This window comes from Colobus angolensis, unplaced genomic scaffold, assembly GCF_000951035.1.
Source record: "Colobus angolensis palliatus isolate OR3802 unplaced genomic scaffold, Cang.pa_1.0 Scaffold129, whole genome shotgun sequence".
In the NCBI taxonomy this organism is placed as follows: Eukaryota; Metazoa; Chordata; class Mammalia; order Primates; family Cercopithecidae; genus Colobus; species Colobus angolensis.
The window spans coordinates 2,600,146-2,625,131 of record NW_012114141.1 but is presented as its reverse complement, the minus strand read 5'-3'; the positions used below and the strand labels follow the sequence as shown (position 1 = coordinate 2,625,131).

Genomic DNA, 24,986 nt, shown 5'->3' with positions numbered 1-24,986 from the left:
CAAAGATTACAATTGTATTGCCCTACAGGACATTACCCAGTTTTGCATCTATTAAGAAATTCATTTCAACAATCACTGGACTGACTGATATACACATTTCCATTCCTCAGATTTTCCTTTGAACCAGCTTTACCATCTTACTGGTTCCTTAATTAATGAATTAAATAAAAGCTTTATTCATTCTATATTTGTATGAGTCACATCTTTTCAGATTTTTGAAAATTATAGGTGGATAGATATTTTTCTTTACTAAAAACAAAACTTTGAGATCACCAAATGGTTCTTCACGGAGAATACCACTGAAATTATGTATACATACTAGATTATTATCAACCAGGAATGAGGAAAGGAACCAAACCTGAGCTGGGGCAAAACTTCAGGTCTGATGTGATGAGGATATCTAGGAAGCAATTTGCATTCCTGATAAATGGCTTCAGCAACTTTCTGGTAGACCTCAATGAGATCAAGAACACCCTCCTTCTGAGGAATGAAGGTTACAAACCCAAGTGACTGCCCAGCCTAATCATCTTGAAACTGGACTCTGCTTTTCCCCTATGAATGCCTCTACTGAGACAGAAATATAGTCATGCGCTGCATAATGACATTTTGGTCAATGACAGAACACACATGTGATGGTGGTCCCATAAGATTATAGTACCGAAGTTTTACTGTACCTTTTCTATGTTTACATACACAAATGCTTACCATTTGCTACAACTGTCTACAGTGTTCAGTGTCACATGCTGTAAAGGTTTATAACCTAGGAACAATGGGCCATACCATATAGCCTAGAGCATAGTAGGCCCTACCATGTAGGTTTGTGTAAGTACGTGCTATGAGGCATGCACAATGGCACAATGGCCTAATGATGCATCCTTTCAGAACATATCCCTGTCATTAAGCAATGCATGACTGTATTTCAATTGGTTTGCTCAGGAACCTCTTACAACAACTTTGATATAAAACTTTCACACAAACTTGCTATCGATTTGTCTTAGAAGTTGCTTTAAAACATATAACCAGATTTGCTTAATACCCTGTACATATCTTTGATTTTCAACCCTCAGTACATGTGGCTTGGTCACTTTGTGGCTAAGGTAAGAAAGTGCTTATGGAAGACAAGTCTGTGGCTTGGTGAGTCTGCATGGCCAGCAGTCTCTGATCTGTGCAGGGTATTCATGTGTCAGGGTTGCATGTTCTGGGATTTCTCTAGAGACTGGCAAGGGCTCCTGAACCAGTAGTTTCTGTGCTGCTGGTCTGTAAGGGTTGGAAAGTCCAAGACTTAGGACCCAGCTTCCTTTCTTAGCTGATGTTTTCTGCCAGAACACCATGGGCTGTCACTGGTCTGAGTTGAAAGTCGTTTGCATTTACACCTGTAAATGTATTCATCCTTTTTAATTTATGTAAGGTTTTTCTGTATGCAATTCTCGATTCTTTAAAGAGAGGACAACAAATTCTGGTTTTCTACTGTTACGTGAGAACATTAGGCCCCAGCAACACATCATCATGTAAGGAAAAATAAAAGTGCTGCTGGAAAACAAACCAACACAAAACACAGAACCAGGTATGGGAACTGAGATATCTGTAAATTCTAAAAGTGATCACATCAACAGCTTCATCCTGGTCCTGGAAAACAAATAGAGACGGATTGACGCTGTGCAGCTGGCATGGATTCAACAAAACCGTGTTAAGTGCTTTCTTTGGGGGCAGGTTATGGAAAGGTGAATGCAGGAGAATTCCACAGTCACAGTCTGGGTTTCAGTGTGTCATTTGCCAAATGTCTCAGAATGGTTCGGTGGACAGGGGAGGGAAGCAAGAGGCAGATGACATTTCAGGTGCTGGACTCAGTGCCATGCAGGCAAACATCTCTATCAAGAGAATGCCTGCCCTCTAGGAGATCAGTGTCATCAGGAGGTCTGAGGGCATAGCCTGGGTTTTTTTTACACTGACTTCAGCATAGACATAAATCAGGTGTGTATCAAATGTGTGAATGACGTAAAGGTAACTGATACTTGGGATGTCAGTAAAGATCCCTAAATAGCCCAACAGGCTGGAATGATGAAATTGAACAGCATAAATGTGAAGTCTTGCCCTCAGCTTAAATTAATCACCTTTATAAGCACAGGATGGCAACGGCAGCGTGTGTGTCTGCTCGTGTGAAAAGGTGTTTTAGTTGACAGTAAGTGCCTTATACGCTCACAATGAGACGTGTGGCTGCCAGTGGTTTTCTGGGGACAACATCTAGAATGAGACAGGTGAGAATTCTCCATCCTGCCCTTGTTAGCATCGGGAGAGCTACATACAGTTCTGAGCACAGAGAACACGTGGAAGTCTTTAGTAGAAGGTTTGGAAACTGAGTCTCCTAAGGAACTGTGGAAGAGACTGAGGATACAGCCTGGGGGACAGATGTCGGGGGTCATGACAGCTGCCCTCAAAGGTGGAGAAGATGGCATGCTGCGGTAAGGGACACGGCCTGCTCCCTTTAGCTCTGAGGACGGAATCGTGGTGGCAGTTACGGGGAGGCTGACTGCTGCCCATTGAAAGGAAGACCTGTCCAGAAGTTCCCACCAATGGAACAAATGGACCTGTGAGACTGAGAGTTCTGAGCCACTGAAGGTGTTCAAGGGGAAACCGTATGTCAGGTTGGAACTAAAGAAAAGTATCACCCTTGCAAAAGTTGATCTTGGTTGAAAAAAAAAAGAAGTGTCACCCATCAGAAGCTGGACCAAGTCTTCAAGTTGCCTTTCAACATCATGTTATACCCACACACACACCCCTAAAATCACCCCCCACCCCGTACACATAGCCTTTGTACATGTATTATAGACTAAACTTTTAAAACGTAGCACTTTTTTAATTGCTGTGGCTGTTTTTAATTGCTGGCCATCCTGACCGCCCCGCTCTAAGGCAGGGGCTGTTTGGGGCAGGACCTGCTGGCAGGGCTGGTTCTGCCCTTTACGTTCCCAGAGAGCAGGAAAGTGTTGCTCACAATGAGTTTACATCCTGTTGAGGCACAGCAGAGCTTCCTCAAGCAGCTGCGCTTGGTCACCCTGCACCAGTTACAGCCCAAACTTCCCTTTGGGTTTGTGTTTTCCAGCAGGGCATTTTCTTAGGCAACCTCTGGCACCACATTTCCCTCTTTGCCCCCAGGGGGCCTCTCCTTTGTCCCCACCCTTCCTGGAGGGAGCAAGAAATTCAGGTCAACCAGGAAGCCTTCACAAAGGCTGGCACTGACCTTCCCTTTGTCAGTTTGGGGTCTGTTCTGTCTGGGCAAAGGTCTCAGACTGTTCACAGTCTGACACAGAGACCGGAAACGAGCCCCAAACAGTCTGAAGGGAGCAAAAGGCATTCCTGCAGATGTTTACTACTTCAGTGAGGCTTTGGATGACTCAGAGAGGTCATCACGCCCAGTCATCTTCAAATTTTTCTGCACATTAGACTGCCCTGGGGAGCCTTGAAACAATCCCAATGCCCAGTCCACACCCCTTCCACACCAATCACAACGGACTCTCCGGGACCCAGGCAGCCATACTGTTTACCACTTGCCGGGTGATTCTTATGTACAACCACACTTGAGAAGCGGAGATCTAGTCCTGGACTTCTCACACTTGCCGTATGAAAGCATCGCCTGGGGATCCTGCTAAAACGCACATTCTGATTCGGTAGGTGTGGGGTGCGGTCCAAGATCCTGCATTTCTAACAAGCTCCCAGGGGATGCTGATGCTGCCGGTCCATGGACCACTCTCTGAGGGGTAAGGCTCCTAATCCAACTGACCAATTCAACTCAGGTTAACTAGCTGGATTATTATTATTATTTTTTTTTTCTGAGACAGAGTCTCGCTCTGGCGCCCAGGCTGGAGTGCAGTGGCCGGATCTCAGCTCACTGCAAGCTCCGCCTCCCGGGTTCATGCCATTCTCCTGCCTCAGCCTCCCGTGTAGCTGTGACTACAGGCGCCCGCCACCACGCCCGGCTAGAGTTTTGTATTTTTAGTAGAGATGGGGTTTCACCGTGTTAGCCAGGATGGTCTCGATCTCCTGACCTCGTGATCTGCCCGCCTCCGCCTCCCAAAGTGCTGGGATTACAGGTGTGAGCCACCGTACCCGCTCGTTGGATGATTTTTCAGAGGGTGGAAGGAAGCCTGGAATTACCCAACCACTGATCAAGGGGTAAAGAGCAATTTGTTGTGTTCTACGAGAGAAACTCAGGTTCTGAGAAGCATTCTTGCCTTTTGGGCTGCAGTCATCACTTGCTGTTCATAGATGTCAAGGTTCTGGTTCATGAGCTCCAAGGCCTCCTGGCGGCTGATGAGAGCCAGAGGGTTCGGACTCAAGATGGATGGATGCTCGTACACGGCAGCCACGTAATATTCAGCCTCGTGATGTTCAGCCACGCTCTCCTTCCCGGTGTGGGCTCCCAGGGCAACCACGTAACAGCCGCAGAGGAAAAGAGCAAGCTTACTTCTGACTCCAGACATAATGCAGACCGTAAATCTGGAATGTAATGGGGCAAGGGGAAAACAGCTGAATAAAGAATCCTGCCAAGAATTTAACGTTCGCAGCTGTGATTTATTAATCCCAGCAATTAAACTCACTCGCAGTGATACTGCGGCTCAAAGAGTTTGTTTCATGCTCCTAATAAAAGAGTATGTGTTTCTCTCCAAACACGTAGCAAGCCACATTTAAAATGGCTCACTGTGTTAATAGTCTGGTTTTAGAACATTTCCAAAACAGACTCAACGTTTGCCATGATTTTCTTACCCAGTGTTCAGCAAGACCGTAGTGCATCACTACCCACTTTTCTAGCTGTGCACTTAAATTTTAAGCAATAGTAATTATCCAGATTATTTGACATAATTCTGTGATATATTTCACGCTCTACCGTCTGCCCTCTATCCACACAAACACACGACAGGTCAGCCATCCGTAATGTCTGTGATTGTCATGACCCTAATAACACAGCTTGGCTTTCCTGACCATCAAAACCTGATGAATTACAATTCTCCTTGCATTTCTTTGGTTAGTAAAAAATACTATGGATAATTCTCCCTCGATTCACAACAAAATTATTTATTTGGTGCCAAGAAACTGCTGACTTCTACATAAATGCCAATAGCTACTTTCTTTTATAGACAAGCAAAGTCTCCCAATAAAAGCATGTTATTTTTCCTCCTTGAACTTGAGAATCACCACTGCACATTATCACTTTCTTAACTGCGTCTCTGTGACTCCAAAACTCTTGCTCAAAAGCCTACTCACTTGGAAATAAAATCCTTTTTGCAGTGATAAAATGCAATTTTCTAGAAAATAAACTACAAATTTCCAGAGAGTAAACTCAGTTTCATAGCTTCTACCAGAAAAGACTAGAAGTAAATGACACTTCTGTGTGTCTCCTCCTACCTCCCAGAATAGGAATGTTTCTTTCTAAACAGTGTGTGTTACTGAGTGTTTTAGAGTAAATAGTCCAATTCTGCCTTTAAAAATCAGGCTGGCCTCCCATCTGAAGCATCCTCTCAGGCAGAGATTTACTGGGTAGTGTGCCAAGGCCAGGCCACCTGCCCCTGGAGATGTCCTGGGGCTGACCAACTGCCCAGGAATCTGGATTAAAAGTCAAGATAACAAAGACAAATCAAAGAATCATACTGCTGCCCTTTAAAAAGAAAATGACACCCTGTCCAAGTCTCAACACATAACTCCTGTGTTTGCGTTTTAAAACCAAACTCCCTAGGCTGCAAATCTATTTATTTTTTTTGTCAAAAGTTCCAGAAACAAACCATAGTTATTTTCATCAATAGACTAAGAATTAGGAATGCTCATCTTGGCAAAATTAAATATTCCTCAGAATGAGAAGTATTTTCCCACCCCAACCCTGCTCCATCTCAAACTGTTACTTCTTTCCCCAGGGAATGAATGTACCATCCAAACACCAAACCCCAGGATTTGTTGCCATTCATCTGGGACACTGTAAACAATGTTTTAAGATAAGAACAAGGAGCTTTTGAGTAAGTAGTCATGAGTTTTTGAGTAGAAACAAAAGTATAATTGATAAGTTTTCTTATCTGAATTTTGCCTCTAAAGACAAGCAAGGAATAATTTAAAGTGTCTCAGAAATCCATTTTTCCATTCCATCTCTGGTTTCACAGTGATAACAGAGAGTGGTTTTGGGGGCGAACTTTCGTCTTCAAAGTCATACTGACAGTATTTCTGAAGTATAAGGCAAAGGCCTCACTAAGAGGTGTGGAAACTGAGGCCAGGAGAGGAGGGTATGAACCAGTCCCCAGTGGAGGCAAGTCAGGAGTGCCTGGAGCCAAGAGTGGCATTCACATTAATTACATCTCTTTCTCAGCTGAGAGCTGGGTACCACCGATGCTGCGGTATAGAATATTTGTTTAAGCCTGAAGGACTCGCAATCCAGCAAAACAAGGAAACCACAGAACCTGCAAGGCATCACATTTCTTTCTATCTTGAGAAAATAAAATTTATTTTACCAAAGGAGCCTAGCAGGAGAGCTCTAAGCAGCAATCATTTGTGTGTGAACAAAGGTAGGTCGATAATAAGAGGTTATGCAGATTCAACCAGGTACTCATGCTTGAAAGAACCAAGCTTAATGAGGTAGAAGAGAATGAGTAATTACAACAAAAATAGGTCTAGTCAGCCGGCCCTCAGTATCCATTGTTTCTGCACCCATGGATTCCACCAACCTTGGATTGAAATTACTGGGACAGGAGGGGGAGAGGGGAGCCCAACAAAATAATAGCACAACAATAAAAAAAAAAGCAATTTAAAAAATACAGTATAACAATTATTTATATAGCATTTAGATTGTATTAGGTAGTGTAAGGGATCTAGAGATGATTTGAAGTGTACAGAAGGAAGTGTTTAGGTTTCACGTAAATTCTACACTATTTGATATAAGGGACTTGAGCATTTGAGGGTTTTGGTATCCACAGGGGTCCTGGAACCAGTCCCAACAGATACTGAGGGACAACTGTACATCAATTTGCCCTTCCAAAAGAAACATTTTATCCAAATTAGCAAATGCTGCTTTTCCCTCTTTGGCATCACAGATACCTTCTCAGGAAAAAGTAAACAGGGCCTGCGGCAAGGACTCTGAAGGGCTCAGCAGGCTGCAGCAGGAGGTGCTCAGTTGTAAAGTGGCACGACTAGAGGTCGGACTGGAGGGGCGCAGCCTTCCAGCAGCTACCAGTGCTGGCCCAGGAGGTTATGCACAGGACCACCGGGGTGTGGGGCTTCCCTGGGAACAAGGGGCCCTGGAAATCATGGGGTTCTTGGAAATACAGCAGCTGGCCCATCTTTAGAGCTGGTCAGGACGTGGACCATAAAGATAATGGTAACTAGAGGTGTGACATGGTGGCAATGTACTTGCTTTCATTGAAGGGCATCTGACATAGGAGAGTAAACTGCAGGAAGGGCCCAGTGTGAATGCACAGTTGAGGCGACCACGTGCATGCCCTGAGACGAGGGCCTTGGTTCGTGGGGTACACTGAACCCCACTTCCAGGGAACAACAGAACCAGGAGGGTGCTGGCTTCAGACAGCCATGCAATTCCCAACTGTGGGCCAGCCCCAGGGGTAGGTGTCAGGGGTCCAACAGTGGACAAGACAGACCCTTCCTCGTGGGGCTCGTGCTCTGCATAACCATGGCAGATGGTGAGTAAGTGCAAAGGAGAAATGAGGCAGTGAAGGTGGTAAGGTGAAGCGAGGGGGACAATTTTAAGCAGTGTGGTCAAGGAAGGCCTCGATGAGAGGGTGATGTTTGAACAGAGGCCTGAAGGGGGTTCAGGAGGAAGTCACGTGGGTCTGCGGGGTGACAGCACAGCAGGCAGAGGGCCTGAGGCAGGAGCATGCCTCACAGGCGCAAGAAACAGCAAGGACGGCAGGGGGCTGGAGCCAAGGGGACAAGGAGAAAGTGGCAGCAAAAGGAAGCACAGAGAGAGAAATGACAGGGACCTGCCCAGTGGTCTCCTAACATCCCCCTGCATTTGTCCTCATCCTCTTCCATTCTGGACTCGTAAGAGCAGCCAATGAGATCCAGAGAAAGCCTGAGTCTACCAAGGTGCACCTCTGAAACTCTTCCAGTGACTCCCCGGTTCATGGAGCGTAGAAGTCAAAATCCTTACAATAAGCCAATAGGAAGCACCGGGAGACAGGAAACACTTGGCAGGTGGGGAGAGAGGCAGAGTGGCATCTTGAAGCAAGCATCCTGATCTTGGATGGCCCTACAGAAGCTCTGTTTCTCATTTCATAAGGAAAACATTCCCCCAACACTAGTCCTGATCAGGATGGTTCTTTCCATCTAGGAGGAAAAATCAGTCTCAATTACATGGAAATTTATTTTGTATAAATTTGGTAACATGTCAATCACTAGATATTTTTACACACAAGGGATTTTTCCCCACCTTGCTAAATGATTCATCTTAATAATTAGCTATGTTTCCTTCCTAGTCATGCTATTACAATAGTGTCTTCTGCAATAAGATGAAAGGGATTATTATTAAGCCATTCTTAATAATAATTTCAGGGGCAGATATATACCTTAAAAAATTTAAAAGATACATAAAACATCTTTTTTAATAAAAGATCTTGCCATTCTTTACTTGTCAGGGAGAATAGCAGTCCTATGATTGGGAAAGGAGGCAGGAAAAGTTGGCAGAGGAAATGTCACATCCTGTGGAACAAAGCCTGAGGGACCTGCTAAGTCATTAGGAGTCGGCATAGTATACATTTCTATGTGTAATGACTGAATGCCAAGGAAAACATTGGGGAGTTCCAACAGTTTTTAAATTATTCTCATGAATTTTGTGACTTCATTGTCTAAATTATTTTACATAAACAGGAGAAATAATGTCTATCTCCACCTAATTAATATGATCTGAATTTAAAGAAATCACAAAAATGATCTTTTATTTCCCAGAAAGTCTTCTCTTGCCTCTTGTTATCTGATTGTCGCATCTGAGCGTGCTGGTCATGAGCTTGTCCGTGACTGGCCCCGGAACAAGAAACTCCACGATGGTTCTCGCGTGGGCAGCTCTGTTTAAACCCACCCACTACCAAGACGTTTGATGTCTCATTCGGAAAGGTCAAGTGTAAACACTTGTGAGTGGCAGCTGATATTTAAGCCTGAACTCACCAGCAACCGTGAATAAGTTATCAAGCTAATATGTCCTCTGAGTTGAGGTGGTAAATTGTAATTTCACTTTTTAAAAAATTCCAGCTATTATTTTCAAAAAAGAGAATGATATACAGAAGTGTAACTGTGCACTGTTCCTTTGCTTAGCCAGTTTCTGCTCCCTTGGCTAGAATAATTTATCCTAGGAAACTAAACGTGCAATCAAAGGATCTTGACATTTCAACCGAAACATGTTATATCTTTCTTTTCCTCAAATGAGAAATTGCCTTCACAATTTAAGTCAAATAAAACTTCTTCCTGAAATGCCCAGGTATTTAACGTAAGAAGGCTTTTTTTGTATGTGGAATTTGAGTAACAGTCTGTCTTTCACTTTCTGTAGACAGAAGGAACCCCAGCTGAGACTGATTCTCAGACAGTTGCTACTGCCACTCTGTGGACAAACTGAGTATCATTAACCCAAGTGGCTACGCATGTGACCTTAGGTATCGCGATAGCAGAGACATTCTTAAGCAGTAAATGGATGGCTTTTTCCCTCCTTTCCTTCTCCATTTCTAATACTTAATCTATCTCTTTTACAGTTAAAGAAGACCCAGAAAGCATCTGATTTGTAAGATTTGAGTTTCATGAAAGCTGTTTTTTATTCACCACACTCCCACAATGGCATCTTTTATATGCACAAGTTCGAATTTGTTGCAATTTCATAGAATATGACTGGATGTAAAAAGTGATGCTGCCCATTCCCCTGTGACACACAGCGTCTGCGTGGGGAAATCTGTCTGAATTAAGGGATCTACAATCAATGCCACATTGCATTTTACATGCAACATAAGCCATTTGAATATCCATTATTATTATTTTTTTATCTTCCTGCAACACAAAGCAGAGAAAGCAGATGGTAAAAATCCCATTTTCATGGTGAGGGAAAATTCCAGGACTGGTTAGTAATGAGAATGAGACTGGGAGCCAGGTCTCCCGGCTTCTGGTCCAGCCTGCCTAGTGCATGCTGAAGAACCAGGGCAATTTAGTGGTCAAGCTTTAACGACCACCGTGGAGGTGAAACCCTGTCTGTACTAAAAATCCAAAAAGTTAGCCAGGCGTGGTGGCACGTGCCTGTAATCCCACCTACTCAGGAGGCTGAGGCAGGAGAATCACTTGAATCCCGGCGGTGGAAGTTGCAGTGAGCCTAGATCGCACCATTGCACTCCAGCCGGGGTGACAGAGTGAGACTCTGTCTCAAAACAAAACAAAACAAAACAAAACAAACAACCACTGCAGAGTCTTCAATACGCTGCAGGGGAAGTAAGCAGAAATTTCAAGGTAGCTCTCCCAAGGGAGATTCTGGGTGATCAGACCAGAGCAGAGGGTCTCAAATGTAAGCATGCCATCAGAGTCACCTGAGGACTTGAACACACAGATCTCTGGAGCCCATGCCTGCAAGTTTTGATTGAGTAGGTATGGAATAGGGTCTGAGAATCTGCATTTTATGGCACATTCCCAGGTGATGCTGATGCTCCTGGTCTGAGTCACACTTGGAGAAGCACTTGAAGAGAAGATAAAGGAATGTATATCCTCTATTCTGACTCCTATCTTTCCCTTATGTCAAAGAAAGTTATGAGTCAGAAACATCATCTTCATTTCTCAGGTGCCTCTCCAATAGGGCTGATGGAATTTGGGCAGATTTCAAAGTGTTTCTACCATATTGAGTGAAAATAAGCAGCAAAGAAAGCATTAAACACTCAAACTAGAGGGAAAAATCTCCCTAAGCAACTTGATGCAGGTCAGTTAAAGGACTCGGTGCTTGTCTTGGCTATGGCAGGAATACCATTGAAGAACCTGGCTGTTACTGGTTTTTGCTTAAAGTTCCTGATTTAAAAAAAAGTGGGGGGCAATATGGTAGACTAGATAATCTGAAATATCTTTCAACCATATCCTGCAAAAATGGAACAGATTATTTTTAAACGCATATTTGAGTTTGCAGGAAAGTTAAAGGAAATTCTGAGTGGTTGAAAATGAACCGTGAAAAAGTTTTAAACTATTGATTGGAGACCTTGATCAGGCAGCAAGGAAAATACACACACATAAAGCTTTTCCACCGTCAGTCAGTCCTGGGACACATGAATGGTGGGGGCACTTCTAGCTACTCTGTTCTTCTGGAATGCTTATGGTTTCCAAAAACCATCATCAAATTCTCTGAAATGAGTTTCAATGAGTGTCAGCAAGGTATTGCTTTTAAAAGCCTTTGGGAAATTTCTCCCCCATTTCCTTCTTGGACTACCTTAAAGAACCACCTTCTAGATAATGTGGACCTGAGGGCTTGACATCCAGAAGAAAAAAAACCAGTGCGTGGAAAATGTGATGTCCTAGAACCACATGTCAAAATTTTCAGGGAAGATGTGCTCAGAAATGTGGGCAATGTAATGGCTTTTTGTGATTATTAAATGCATGATGGACACAATATTGCTGATTGTATAGTGCACACAACATCTCTAGATGTATGATGGATGCAACATAACTGTATGATGGATACAACCTTGCTAAGCCTGTGATGGATACAGAATCTTTAAGCCTGTGGTGGATGTAACCTCTCTAAGCCTGTGGTGGATACAATGTCACTACATCAAGTCCCATTACCCTTGTGCTCATCTCTGCCAGTACTCAGGAGTGAAAAATGCAGATGAAGATGCTCAGGATGCAGAGAGTGGAGAACAATGCGGTGGGTAATAGGGCCAAGGAACCCTGTTCCCCCAAATCAAAAGAATAATCCTTGGGGCCAGGCATGGTGACTCACACCTGTAATCCCAGCACTTTGGGAGGCCAAGGTGGGTGGATCACCTGAGGTCAGGAGTTCAGGACCAGCCTGGCCAACATGGTGAAACCCCAACTCTACTAAAAGTACAAAAAAATTAGCTAGGCATGGTGGTGGGCACTGTAATCCCAGCTACATGGGAGGCTGAGGCAGGGGAATAGCTTGAACCCAGGAGGCAGAGGTTGCAGTGAGCCGAGATCATGCCATTGCACTCCAGCCTGGGCAATAAGAGTGAAACTCCATCTCAAAAAACAAAACAAAACAAAACAAAAGAACAACCCTTAACAGGATAGCTAGAAACGCTGACAATGGATAACAGTAGAAATTATGAAGGAAACAATTTAAAAAGCTGAAATAAACCACAGTGCTGGAAATAACATGCCAAAGGCCACCTTCGCTCGTGCAGAGGCCAAGAGGTATATATTTGGGAGAGGCATAGTCAAATTACCAAGAGAGGCCAGGCATGGTAGCTCATGCCTGTAATCCCAACACTTTGGGAGGCTGAGGCAGGAGGATTGCTTGAGCCCAGGAGTTTGAAACTAGCCTGGGCAACATGAAGAAACACTGTCTCTACCAAAAAGAAAATTTTAATTAGCTGGGCATGGTGGCATGCACTTGTAGTCCCAGCTACTTGGAAGGCTGAGGTGGGAGGATCGCTTGAGCCTAGGAGGCAGGGGTTGCAGTAAGCTGTGATTGCAAGACCCTGTCTTAAGAGGAACAGCAAAAAGCAGGCAAATGGGGGTCCTGGTGCTGTAGCTTCTGAGAACCTGTGGAGGTGCTCTTGATCCACATGTGGTGGGAAGCATGGTGAGGCGTGCTGCGGCTGCTCAGGGTGTTTGGTTGGAGGGCAGAGCTCAATCAAGAATGATGGTAACCTTTCCAGATCTATTCACCAACTTGGCTCTCTTCTTCACCCACGGCATGCCAGATGTGTAGAGAAATGATTAGTATCTCTATCTTTGCCTCTCTTCCTGGAGGCATTGGCCATTTTGGTTTTCTTCTGCTTTGGTCAAATGAGTGACTATTTGCCTGCCTTTTTTCCTCTGACAGATGGTTCCAAGTCAGCCATAGCTGCATTCTGGTTCTAACACAAGTGCCATTGCCCTGTGCCACCTAGACTTTTAGTAGGACAGACATATGACTAGCTCCCCTACGCCCTATAGCTTCCTTTTTTTTCTTTTTCTTTTTTGAGACAGGGTCTTGCTCTGTCACCCAGGCTGGAGTATAGTGGCATGATCATAGCTCACAGCAGCCTCAAACTCCTAGGTTCAAGTGATCCCTCCCCAAGAGCCTCTCAAGTAGCTGGGACTACAGGTGCACGCTACCATGTGTGACTAATTTTTTACTTTTTTGTAGAGATGGGGTCTTGCTATGTGGCTCAGGCTAGTCTTGAACTCCAGGCCTCAAGCAATCCTCTCACCTAAAGTGCTGGGATTATGGCTGTGAGCCACCATGCCTGGCCTCTGTCCTACAGCTTTACCTGGCATGAATGTCCGAGGCCTCCAGAGCTGGGGCTCCCTGAGGGTGTTGGGAGTACAGGGTTGCATACCGGAGGCTTCAGCATCTTCCATGATAGTTGTAGGTGCAACATTCCTCCGCACTAGAGGCAAAACAGAGGATATTCTAGCTCCTTTTGTGAAGAAGTTACTCTTAAAGTAGGAAGGGACTGATACTTCTAGCCAGGATTTTACCCAAATCTATTCTGACCAAAAGCCCACATGGTTTTTAATGCAACCACACTCAAAACAGTGGTGGTGGTGGGGGAGGCTGATTGAATATGATACTGGGATGACTAAATAACAACAGGAATAATAGCATCTTAGGCCATACACAAAAATATACTCAAAATCAGGAGGTGAATATCTAGAAAAACTAGCATAAATTAGAATTAGGTATCAGATGCTTGAAACAACTTTCTAAAATTTGGAACAATGAAAAGAAGAAACAGATTGACAAATTAAAATTTACATGTCAAATATAAACATCAAGACAACACTTATAAACAGGCAATGAACAAGAACAGATTTTAATAAGAAAATAAATCATAAACAAACACTTTGGAAGGCTTTGAATTTATGTACAAAATAAAAAATTAAAACTGTTACAACTCAAAATATTAATTTTGAGTATACTAAGGAATAAACTAGTATAGTGATAAAGAATAGCAATGTCTTTCTAGTATAAACAAGTTTGAAAACTCGTATTATGAATCACAAACAATGTATTTCTGGGATTTTATCTTAGGAAGTCATTCAAAAGAAGGAAAAAAGGTATTTGCTGAAGTAATGGCATACCATGGAGGTAAAGAATATAGGCTTTTGATCTTCCGCACATCTGAGTTGAAATCCAGCTCTGATGCTTACTTGTTACATAATCTTGTTATATTTAACATAACTAAACTTAAATTCCTTCCTCTATAAGTTGAAATAAAAACATCTGATGTGGCTGGGTATGGTGGCTCACATCTGTAATCCCAGTGCTTTGGGAGGCCAAGGTGGGAGGATTGCTTGAGGCTAGGAGTTCAAGACCAGCCTGGAAAACATAGTGAGACCCTCTCTACAAAAATGTAAAAAACATTAGCAGAGCATGGTGGCACACACCTGTAGTCCCAGCTTCTTGGGAGGTTCAGGTGGGAGGATCACCTGAGTCCAGGAGTTCAAGACTGCAGTGAGCCATAACTGCACAACTGCACTCCAACCTGGGCAACATCGTGAGACCCCCATCTCTACCAAAAAAACGTTAAAATCCAATATAAAATGCCTCATGTTTAGTAAGTTGAGGCTAGCTGAAACTGAAGAATGAATCCTAACAGAAGACAGCTAGAAACAAACAATATCCAATAGGAAGAAAATTAGGAAAATGAATGAATATCAGTCAGGTGGAATATTAAACAACAATTTAAAAAATAATTGTGAAGATTCTGAAAATAAAATATACTCAAGGTGTGCTAAACACTTAATGAAAATTTTTATACATTTACTGTGATAATAACTAAGTTAAAATGTATGCATGTAAACAAAGATTGAAAATCAATGTGAATAAATGAAAACATGAAGGTTATTTTACAAGGATTTAAAATGTCTTCTTCAATGTTATACTGTTTTTCTAATAAATGAAAACCATAAGGAAAAAAAATAAATTAATGGCTGACTTCAGGTTTTCAGTCCAGCCTGTAAGGAGCTTGGAAGTTGCCACTCCATCCTAACAAGAGGAACACTAAACTAGCTGAAAACCAACAACTCTTCCTAGATGCATCAGGGAATTGATGTCACAGGGCAAACTGCTGTCCCCAGTATTAGAGAAACACACAAGTGAATTCAGAGTCACAAGTTACCATAGCACAAACCCACAAGCAGAACCTCCACAGGAAAACCTAAAATGTAACTGATGAATTGCTGGACGCTCAGGATGAGTCAGTTAAAAACTCCAGAGGGTGCCAAGCACGGTGGCTCACACCTATAATCCCAGCACTTTGGGAGGCTGAGGCGGGCAGATCATGAGGTAAAGAGATCGAGACCATCCTGGCCAACATGGTGAAACCCTGTCTCTACTAAAAATACAAAAATTAGCTGGGCGTGGTGGTGTGTGCCTGTAGTCCCAACTACACACCTCAGGAGCCTGAGGCAGGAGAATTGATTGAACCTGGGAGGCGGAGATTGCAGTGAGCCAAGATCATGCCACTGCACTCCAGCCTGGCAACAGAGCGGGACTCCGTCTCAAAACACACAGACAAAAAATAAAAATAGAAATAAAAAAATAAAAATAAAAAAAACTCCAGAGGGGCCCAGACTTAGATGGCGGCACCCACACTTCTGTAAATTTTACCTGTAGGAGCTCTACCAGGTTCTCACAATGAAGACTGGAGAAAAAAATCCTCCCAGGCTTCTGCCAGAGGAAGAAGGAAAGTAAACAAAGCATTCTGGTCTTTAGCAGGCTTCTCCTCAAGAGAAACTGTTTTTACCTGAGCCTAACTTATTGGTGTTTTATCAAAGCTTAACTGACCTGGGGGAAGGGAAATATCCAACTCTAGCCCCATTCTGTCCCACCTGAGTGGAGCTGGGGGCTGAGAAGCACTTATAAAGTTCACAGTCCAGAAACATTGGCTCCCTAAAGACTGAGGCCTAATTATAAGACAATAGAACACTTTCCCTCCCACCACATTTCAATTAAATGCCTTTTTACTGCAGTGCCTTTACTCAGTACATTGTGTCCTACTTCCAACAAAAAATTACAAGGTATACTAAAAGGTAAAAAATTGAGTTTGAAAACACAGCAGGCATCAGAACCAGAGTCAGGCCAGGTGCAGTAACTCATGTCTGTAATCCCAGCACTTTGGAAAGCCAAGGTAGGTGGATAGCTTGAGGCCAAGAGTTCAAGGCCAGGAGTTCAAGACCAGCCTGGCCAACATGGTGAAACCCTGTCTTTACTAAAAATACAAAAATTGGCCAGTCATGGTGGCACATGCCCGTAGTCCCAGCTACTTGGGAGGCTGAGGCACAAAAATTGCTGGAACCCAGGAGGTGGAGGTTGCAGTGAGCTGATATGACACCACTGCACTCCAGCCTGGGTGACAGAGCAAGACTTTATCTCAAAAAAGAAAAAACCCCAGAAGAACCAGAGTCAGATATGGCAGGGATGTTGTAATTATCAGACTAGCAATTTAAAATATATATGATGAATATGCCAAAGGCTCTACTGGAAAAAAAACAAAAAACAAAAAAAACAGACAACATGCAAGAACAAATGGGTAATCTAAGCAGGTAAATGGAAATTCTAAGAAAGAATAAAAAAAAAATGCTTGGGATTAAAAAACACTAACAGAGATGAAGAATTGCTTTAATGGATTCATTAGTAGGTTGGACATGGCTGAGGAAGGAATCCCTGAGCTTGAGAATATGACAATAGAAATGCCCAAAACTGAAAAGCAAAGAGAAAAAAGACCGAAAAAAAGAAAAAAATCAACAAACAGTGGAACTACAAAGATTATAAATATGTACAATGGGAATACCAGAAGGAGAAAGAATAGAAGCAATATCTGAGGCAATAATGATTGAGAATTTCCCCAGATTAATATCAGACACCAAACCACCAAACCATCAGACATCAGACCCAGGAAGCTCAGAGAACACCAAGCAGGTTAACTTCCAAAAATGAAAACAAAAAATAAAAAAAAAATGCATGCAGGCAAATCATATTCAAATTGCAGAAAAGCAAAGATAAAGAAAAAAATCCTGAAAGAAGCCAGAGGGGAAAAAAACATCTTATATATAGAAAAGCAAAGATAAGAAAGACACCTGACTTGTCAGAAATCATGCAAACAATAAGATAGTGATGTGAAATATTTAAAGTGTTGAGAGGAAAAAAGTAGCTACCTAGCATTGTGTGTCTGTATTAGCCCATTCTCACACTGCTATAAAGAACTACCTGAAGCTGGGTAATTTATGAAGAAAAGAGGTTCCACAGGCTGTACAAGAGGCATGGCTGGGAGGCCTCAGGAAACTCAGAATCATGGCAGAAGGGCAAAGGGGAAGCAAGCACATCTTCACATGGTGGCAGAAGACAGAGAGAGCTGAGTGGGAAGTGCTACACACTTCTAAACAACCAGATCTCATGAGAACTCTGTCACGAGACAGCACTAGAGGGATAGTGCTAAACTGTTAGAAACCATCCACGTGATCCAATCACCTCCCACCAGGCCACACCTTCAATACTCGGGAACCCAATTCAATATGAGATTTGGGTGGGAACACAGAGCTAAACCATATCAACATCCTACAAAATTAACCTTCAAAAGCAGAGAAATAAGATACTTTCAGACAAAACCATGCGACAATATCACATAAAATGTTCAATTAAAACACCAAAACTCGGAAAAAGAGTGGAAGACAAAAACAGGAACAATGAACAAAGGCAGCAAGTAGAAAAAAGTAACAGATATGGTAGATAATAATCCAGTTATATCAATAATCACTTTAAAAGTCAATGGTCTAAATATACCAATTCAAAACAAGAGATTGTTACAGTAGATAAAATACATGACTCAACTATATGTTGTCTACAAGAAACCCACTTTAAATATAAAGACACATGTAGATTGTGTAGTAAATGGATGGCTATACCATCCTAATAGTAAAATTGATATGGTTTGGCTGTGTCCCCACCCAAATCTCACCTTGAATTGTAGTAAAACCCCACATGTCAAAGGTAGAGCCAGGTGGAGATAATTGAATCATGGGGGTGGTTTCCCGCATACTGTTCTTGTGGTAGTGAGTAAGTCTCATGAAATCTGATGGTTTTATAAACAGAAGTTCCTCTGCACAAACTCTCTTGCCTGCTGCCATGTAAGACGTGACTTTGCTCCTCATTTGCCTTCTGCCATGATTGTGAAGCCTCCCCAGCCATGTGGAACTGTGAGTCCATTAAACCTCTTTCCTTTATAAATTACCCAGTGTCGGGTATGTCTTTATTAACAGCATGAAAACAGACTAACAGTCATCAAGAGAAAGCAGGAATAGCTATATAAATTTCAGACACAGCTGACTTTAGACCAAGGAAAGTTACCAGGATTAAAAAGTGGATCACAAAATGATAAAGGGGTCAATTTAATAAGAAATAAAAATCCTTAATGTACACGTGCCAACACTGGAGCATCAAAATACATGAGGCAAAAATGGACAGAACTGCAAGGAGAAACAGATGTATCCACTATTATAATTGTAAACGTCAACACCCATCTATCAGTAATGAATAAAGTCCAGAAGGCAGAAAATCAGCAAGGACATAGTTGAATTCAGTAGCACCATCAATCAACTGTATACAAGGGACATCTATAGACTACTTCATCTAATAACAGCAAAATACAGATTCTTCTCAAGCTCACATGGAACATTTACCATGACAAGACACACTGTGAGCCATAAAATGCACCTTAACAGATTTAAAAGAGTAGAAATAATACAATGTCTGCTCTCAGACCACAGTAGAATTAAACTAAAAATCAATAACATAAATTTAGCAGGAAATACCCAAAATACTTAGAAATAAAACCACACAGTTTTAAATAACAAATGGGTCAGAAGAGAAATCTCAAGAGAAATGTACAAAAGAATTAAGATATAAGATTAGTAGTCTAAAGTTTTACTTCAAGAAACTAGAAAAAGAAGAGCAACTTAATTCTAAAGTAAGAAGAATGAAAGAAATTATAAACACTAGAGTAGAAATCAATGAAATGTAAAGCAGGAGACCAATAGAGAAAAATAAAACTAAATTCTGGTTCTTTGAAAAGATCAAGAAAAATCAATAAGCCTCTAGTCAGGCTAAGAAAAAAAAATAGAGAAGACACATATTACTGATATGAGCAATGAAAGAAGGCACATAACTACAGATCCCATGGACACTGAAAGAATAATAAAGGAATATTATAAACAACTTTATTCCCCAAAATTTGATAACCTAGATGTCAATTTAAGAAACTGATGTCCAGGCATGGTGACTCACACCTGTAATCCCAGCACTTTGGGAGGCTGAGGCAGGTGGATTACCTGAGGTTAGGAGTTGGAGACCAGCCTGGCCAGCATGGTGAAATTTCATCTCTACTAAACATACAAAATTAGCCGGGTGTGGTGGTGGGCACCTGTAATCCCCGTTATTCAGGAGGCTGAGGCAGGAAAATTGCTTGAACCAGGGAGGCAGAGGTTGCAGTGAGCCGAGATCGCACCACTGCACTCCAGCCTGGGCAACAAGAGCAAAACTCCATCTCAAAGTAAAGAAAAAAAAGGAAAATGATAACAAATTCCTTAAAAGACAGAATTTGCTAAAACTCACACAAGAAAAACAGACAATCTGAAGAGGCCTATATGTATTAGAGAAATTAAATCAATAATTCATAATATTTTAAAACAGAGATCACCAAGTGCAGGTGGGTTCACTGTTGAATTCTACCAAACATTCAGAAATAAACTATACCAATTCTCTACTATCTCTTCCAGAAGACAGAATCAGAGGCAATACTTTTTAACTCATTCCATGAGGGCAGCATTACCCCAATACTGAAACAGACAAAGACATTACAACAAAAGAAAACTACTGTGAGGATTAATTTTAGGTGTTAACTTGAATGGATTAAGGAACACTGTAGAAACCTGGTAAAGCATTACTTTTGGATGTGCTTGTGATCAGCATGAGAAGGTGAGTGTGTGAGTCTAAGTGGATTAGGTAAAGATAAGCCACCCACAATGTGGGCAGGCACCATCTAATAAGCCAAGAGCTGAGAGAGGAAGAAAAAACAGAAAAAGCAAGTGTGTTGATTTATCTGCAGGAGCTGGGATATACCCATCCTCTCCTGCCCTGGCCTGTGGACTCCAGGACTTGCACCAGCAGCCCCCTAGGTTCTCAGGCCTTCGGCCTTGGATTTAGTTATGCCATTAACATTCCAGGGTCTCCAGCTTGCAGATGGCCTGTCACTGGACTTTTCAGCCTCCATAATTGTGTGAGCCAATTCCTCTAATAAATCTCTTTCGTATATCTCTCTCTATATCTCCCTTTGGCACTGTCTTCCTATTACGGGAAGTCAGGGACCCCGAACATAGGGACCGGCTGGAGCCATGGCAGAGGAACATAAATTGTGAAGATTTCATCTTTATATGGACATTTATCAGTTCTCAAATAATACTTTCATAATTTCTTATGCCTGTCTTTAATCTCTTAATCCTGTTATCTTCATAAGCTGAGGATATACATCACCTCAGGACCACTGTGATAATTGTGTTAACTGTACAAATTGATTGTAAAACATGTGTGTTTGAACAATATGCAATTAGTGTACCTTGAAAAAGAACAGAATAATAGCGATTTTTATGGACCCTGCAGAACCCTCAGGCTTACTAGGGTTGGGAAAACTCAGCCCTAGTAAATTTGTGGTCAGACAGGTTCTCTGCTCTCGAACACTGTTTTCTGTTGTTTAAGATGTTTATCAAGACAATATGTGCACCACTGAACATAGACCCTTATCAGTGGTTCTGCTTTTGCCCTTTGCCCTGTGATCTTTGTTGGACCCTTATCAGTGGTTCTGCTTTTGCCCTTTGCCCTGTTCCCACAGAAGCATGTGATCTTTGTTAGACCCTTATCAGTGGTTCTGCTTTTTGCCCTTTGAAGCATGTGATCTTTGTACCTACTCTCTGTTCTTACACCCCTGCCTTTTGAAACCCTTAATAAAAACTTGCTGGTCTGAGACTCAGGCAGGCATCACAGTCCTACCAATATGTGATGTCACCCCTGGCGGCTCAGCTGTAAAATTCCTCTCTTTGTACTGTCTCTCTTTATTTCTCAGATGGCCAACACTTATGGAAAATAGAACCTATGTTGAAATATTGGGGGTGAGTTCTCCCAATATCTCCCTAGAGAATTCTGACTAATACAACTACAGAGCAGTATCTCTCATGAATACAGATGCAATAATCCTTAGCAAAATCCTTGGGTTGGTGCAAAAGTCATTTGCCATTACTTTCAATGGCAAAAACCACAATGACTTTTGCACCAACAAATATTAGCAATTTGAATCTAATAATCCATAGAAGAAATTATACACCATGACTAAGTGAAATTTATCTCAGGTATGAAAGGTTGGTTCAATGTTTGAAAATCAATTTATGTAATCTATCACATTAACAGGCTAAATAAGAAAGATCACATGGCTCAGGAGGTGGAGGCTGCAGTGAGCTGTGTTCGCACCACTGCACTCCAGCTGGTGCGACAGAGTGAGACCCTGTCTCAAAAAAAGAAAAGAAAAATCACATGATCATATCAATAGATGCAAAAAAATAGGTGTCAAATAGATGTATTTTTTTTTTTTTTTTTTGAGACAGAGTCTCGCTCTGCCGCCCAGGCTGGAGTGCAGTGGCCGGATCTCAGCTCACTGCAAGCTCCGCCTCCCGGGTTCACGCCATTCTCCTGCCTCAGCCTCCCAAGTAGCTGGGACTACAGGCGCCCGCCACGTCGTCCGGCTAGTTTTTTTTTGTATTTTTAGTAGAGACGGGGTTTCACCATGTTAGCCAGGATGGTCTCGATCTCCTGACCTCGTGATCCGCCCGTCTCGGCCTCCCAAAGTGCTGGGATTACAGGCTTGAGCCACCGCGCCCGGCCTTTGAGATAAATCTCTTACACCCTCATAGCACAACATACAGTTGTCACTATTTTCTGGTGCATTTTACACAAGTAAACGTCCTCGTCAGTGATGTAATGACTGCTGCTGTCAAACTATCTCAAATGCTCTTAAAAAACAACAAAAACAAATCCATAACAGATGAACACAAAGCTAAAACAAGGGAACAACATGCCTTCTGTTTTCTTCCCACGGCACTCCCTGCTCCAGTCCCGGGTCTCCCTGGCATCAAAATGTAGAGTAGAGACACAGGGCTTGCCAGCCCAAGCCAAAGGCAGGAATCCAAGCTTTCTCCAGGTCACAGGGTGCCCGGGGAAAACTCTCAGTGTCTGTCAACTGACATCAGGCACTGGGAGTTTCATTATCAAGCTTTTTTATTAGTGAGTTATTATTGATATCAATCCTCAGCTCAATAATAAAGTTGCTTTTCACTGGGTTTGTTTCAAGCCTATTGCTGAGCTTAGGTACTTTGAAGTCCACAAATTTAATAAGCAGCAAAGAAAATCAACTTAACCCACTTTATTCAAAGAACCTTTTCATTACATTATTTTACTTCCCATGGTGACATATTTCCTACAGCACATTTCCTGCTGTACAGTTTTCACATTGCTATAAAAAATAGTGTTCTATATAGATTCCTTTTTTTGTTGTTTCTGCCTTTTTTGTTTTTAAGATATTCAGTTTCAGTTTCATCATCTTTATGTCAGGCAATTTCATTTGTAGCTTCTATAATGTATCACAAACGACCTTGATTAATTTCCTCATTTGATAAGTAAACATTTCACATTTTGATAACACATTTGTGAGAATATTTAATCACTAGTTCAGCTAGTGTTATGCCTTAAAATAATCACAAGGATTTTTAGTGTCCTTGTTAGTGTATTGAAATTAAAATGCACTATCCCAGTTTGGGGGCTTTAAGAGTTACTGCCTGTAGAAGCTGCAGTCTTTAGAGAATTAATTTTCTCCAGGCACTATATTTGCAACTCTTACTAAATTACCTGGTTGCCTGGATATCTCCTTGGCCCAGATAGAAGAAAACCAACAATTTGCTCTTTTTCATAATCTTAAATCCAGAACCTACAAATAGAGTAATTGGTATGCAGCTTCTTTGATGACTAGCTCTGCTCTTTGGAGAGCACGTTATGAATATTTTAGCCTTTTCTTTTAAACAGGTTAGATTTATTCCTCCTTTGACTTCCTCCCACCAATTAGTAAATAAGCAAAAGCAAATAAAATTTCAGTAAAATATCCAACAAATAAAATGTTACACCTATTGCCAATAAAAGTAATAAAGAAAGTGGATAGTGTTTACAGAGTATGCACAGAGGGCCTCTGAGAAATTACAGAAGAATCCTGGGATTCTGTCAGGGGTATCCAATCTTTTGGATTCCCTGGGCCACACTGGAAGAAGAATAATTGTCTTGGGCCACACATAAAATACACTAACACGAATGATAGCTGATGAGCTAAAAAAAGAAAAGGGTCGTTGCATACATCTCATAATGTTTTAAGACAGTTTATGAATTTGTGTTGGGCCGCATTCAAAGCTGTCCTGGGCCAAGGGTTGGACAAGCTGGCTGTAATTACAACTGGGTTGCAAAGGAGTTGCTCCTTGGCCCTGTTAATCCAGGGAGCCAGAACTCAAATCACTTCCTTCTGCTGAATCATCAAGCCCAAGTTAACAATTGAACACTGCATCCTGAACTGAAAGGTGTAAAGGTGAAAGCAAGTTTAAACAATCCCAATGATTTTTCTCTTTGTTAAATGGCAGAATCCAGCAAGTTGAGTATTTATCCTTTTGCAAAACCAGTTAACTGGATTCCAGGTATTTGTTCCAATTCAGAGTTGTTTTCATTGCACTTCATACTGAGTGGTTCTGTCAGTGCTTCTTTTGACACAGAAGTAGGGCCAGTGAACTGACTATCTGCCATTGATACAGCTTGTTCTGCCAATGTCAAATCAGCCTTGAATCTGTCAATCCAAATTAATCAACAGTATTACTTTGGTGACAGGCAATTATATGCTTAATTAGTAAGTCATGCTTCCGGCACGAATACAGAGCTAGGGTTCTCAACTCTGGGCTGCAAAGCAAAATCAGGTAGCAGCTTTTAAAAAATACAGGTGCCTAACTTGTCCTAAGATGCTGATTCAGGAGATCTGGGGTAGGGCCCAAGTAACTATTTGGAAAAAGCTTTCCAAGTGACTCTGATGCAACAGGGGCAGAGACTGCCACAGAAGGTACGGATATAAATAATACATGATGGAAGGGGGTGGGGTCTGTACTTCTCCAACAAGGACATTGTGCCAAGGACTATTCAAAGTGCAAAGATGATTTCACATCTTTCTTTTTTTTTCTTTTTGAGACAGGATCTTGCTCTGTCACTCAGGCTGGAGTGCAGTGGTGCAATCTTGGTTTACTGCAACCTCTACCTCCCTGGCTCAAGTGATCCTCCCACTTCAGCCTCCCGAATAGCTGGGATTACAGGCATGTGCCACCACACTCGGATAATTTTTGTATTTTAGTAAAGATGGGGTTTCACCATGTTGGCCAGGCTGGCCTCAAACTCCTGATCTCAAACGATCTGCCCATCTTGGCCTCCCAAAGTGCTGGGATTACAGGCATGAGCTATTGTGCCCAGCCCATTTCACATCTTTCTGGAATGTCAATTTTACTTGACAGGTAAGCAGTTTAAAACGTCCTTTTTATTTTGGGTAGTGATTTCATAGGTATCCTGTCAAAACTCATCTAACATTTAAGATCTGGGCATTGGGCTGGGCGCGGTGGCTCACGCCTGTAATCTCAGCACTTTGGGAGGCCGAGACGGGCGGATCACGAGGTCAGGAGATCGAGACTATCCTGGCTAATATGGT

General features: G+C 42.2%; 1 protein-coding gene across 5 annotated transcripts in view; it reads right to left on the bottom strand.

Annotated features, from left to right (window-relative positions):
- BTD (biotinidase) overlaps positions 1-24,986 on the bottom strand; it is a 36,267-nt gene that overhangs the window by 6,872 nt on the left and 4,409 nt on the right. For 3 of the 5 annotated variants that reach the window (XM_011933694.1, XM_011933693.1, XM_011933695.1), the window contains exon 2: positions 4,227-4,491. In XM_011933694.1, coding sequence (XP_011789084.1) covers positions 4,227-4,475 — 249 coding nt within the window. In that variant the 5' untranslated portion in view covers positions 4,476-4,491. Of the gene's footprint in view, positions 1-4,226; positions 4,492-8,416; positions 8,486-9,792; positions 9,927-24,986 lie in introns of those variants that run through there. The other 2 variants (XM_011933692.1, XM_011933696.1) reach the window with 2 other exon arrangements.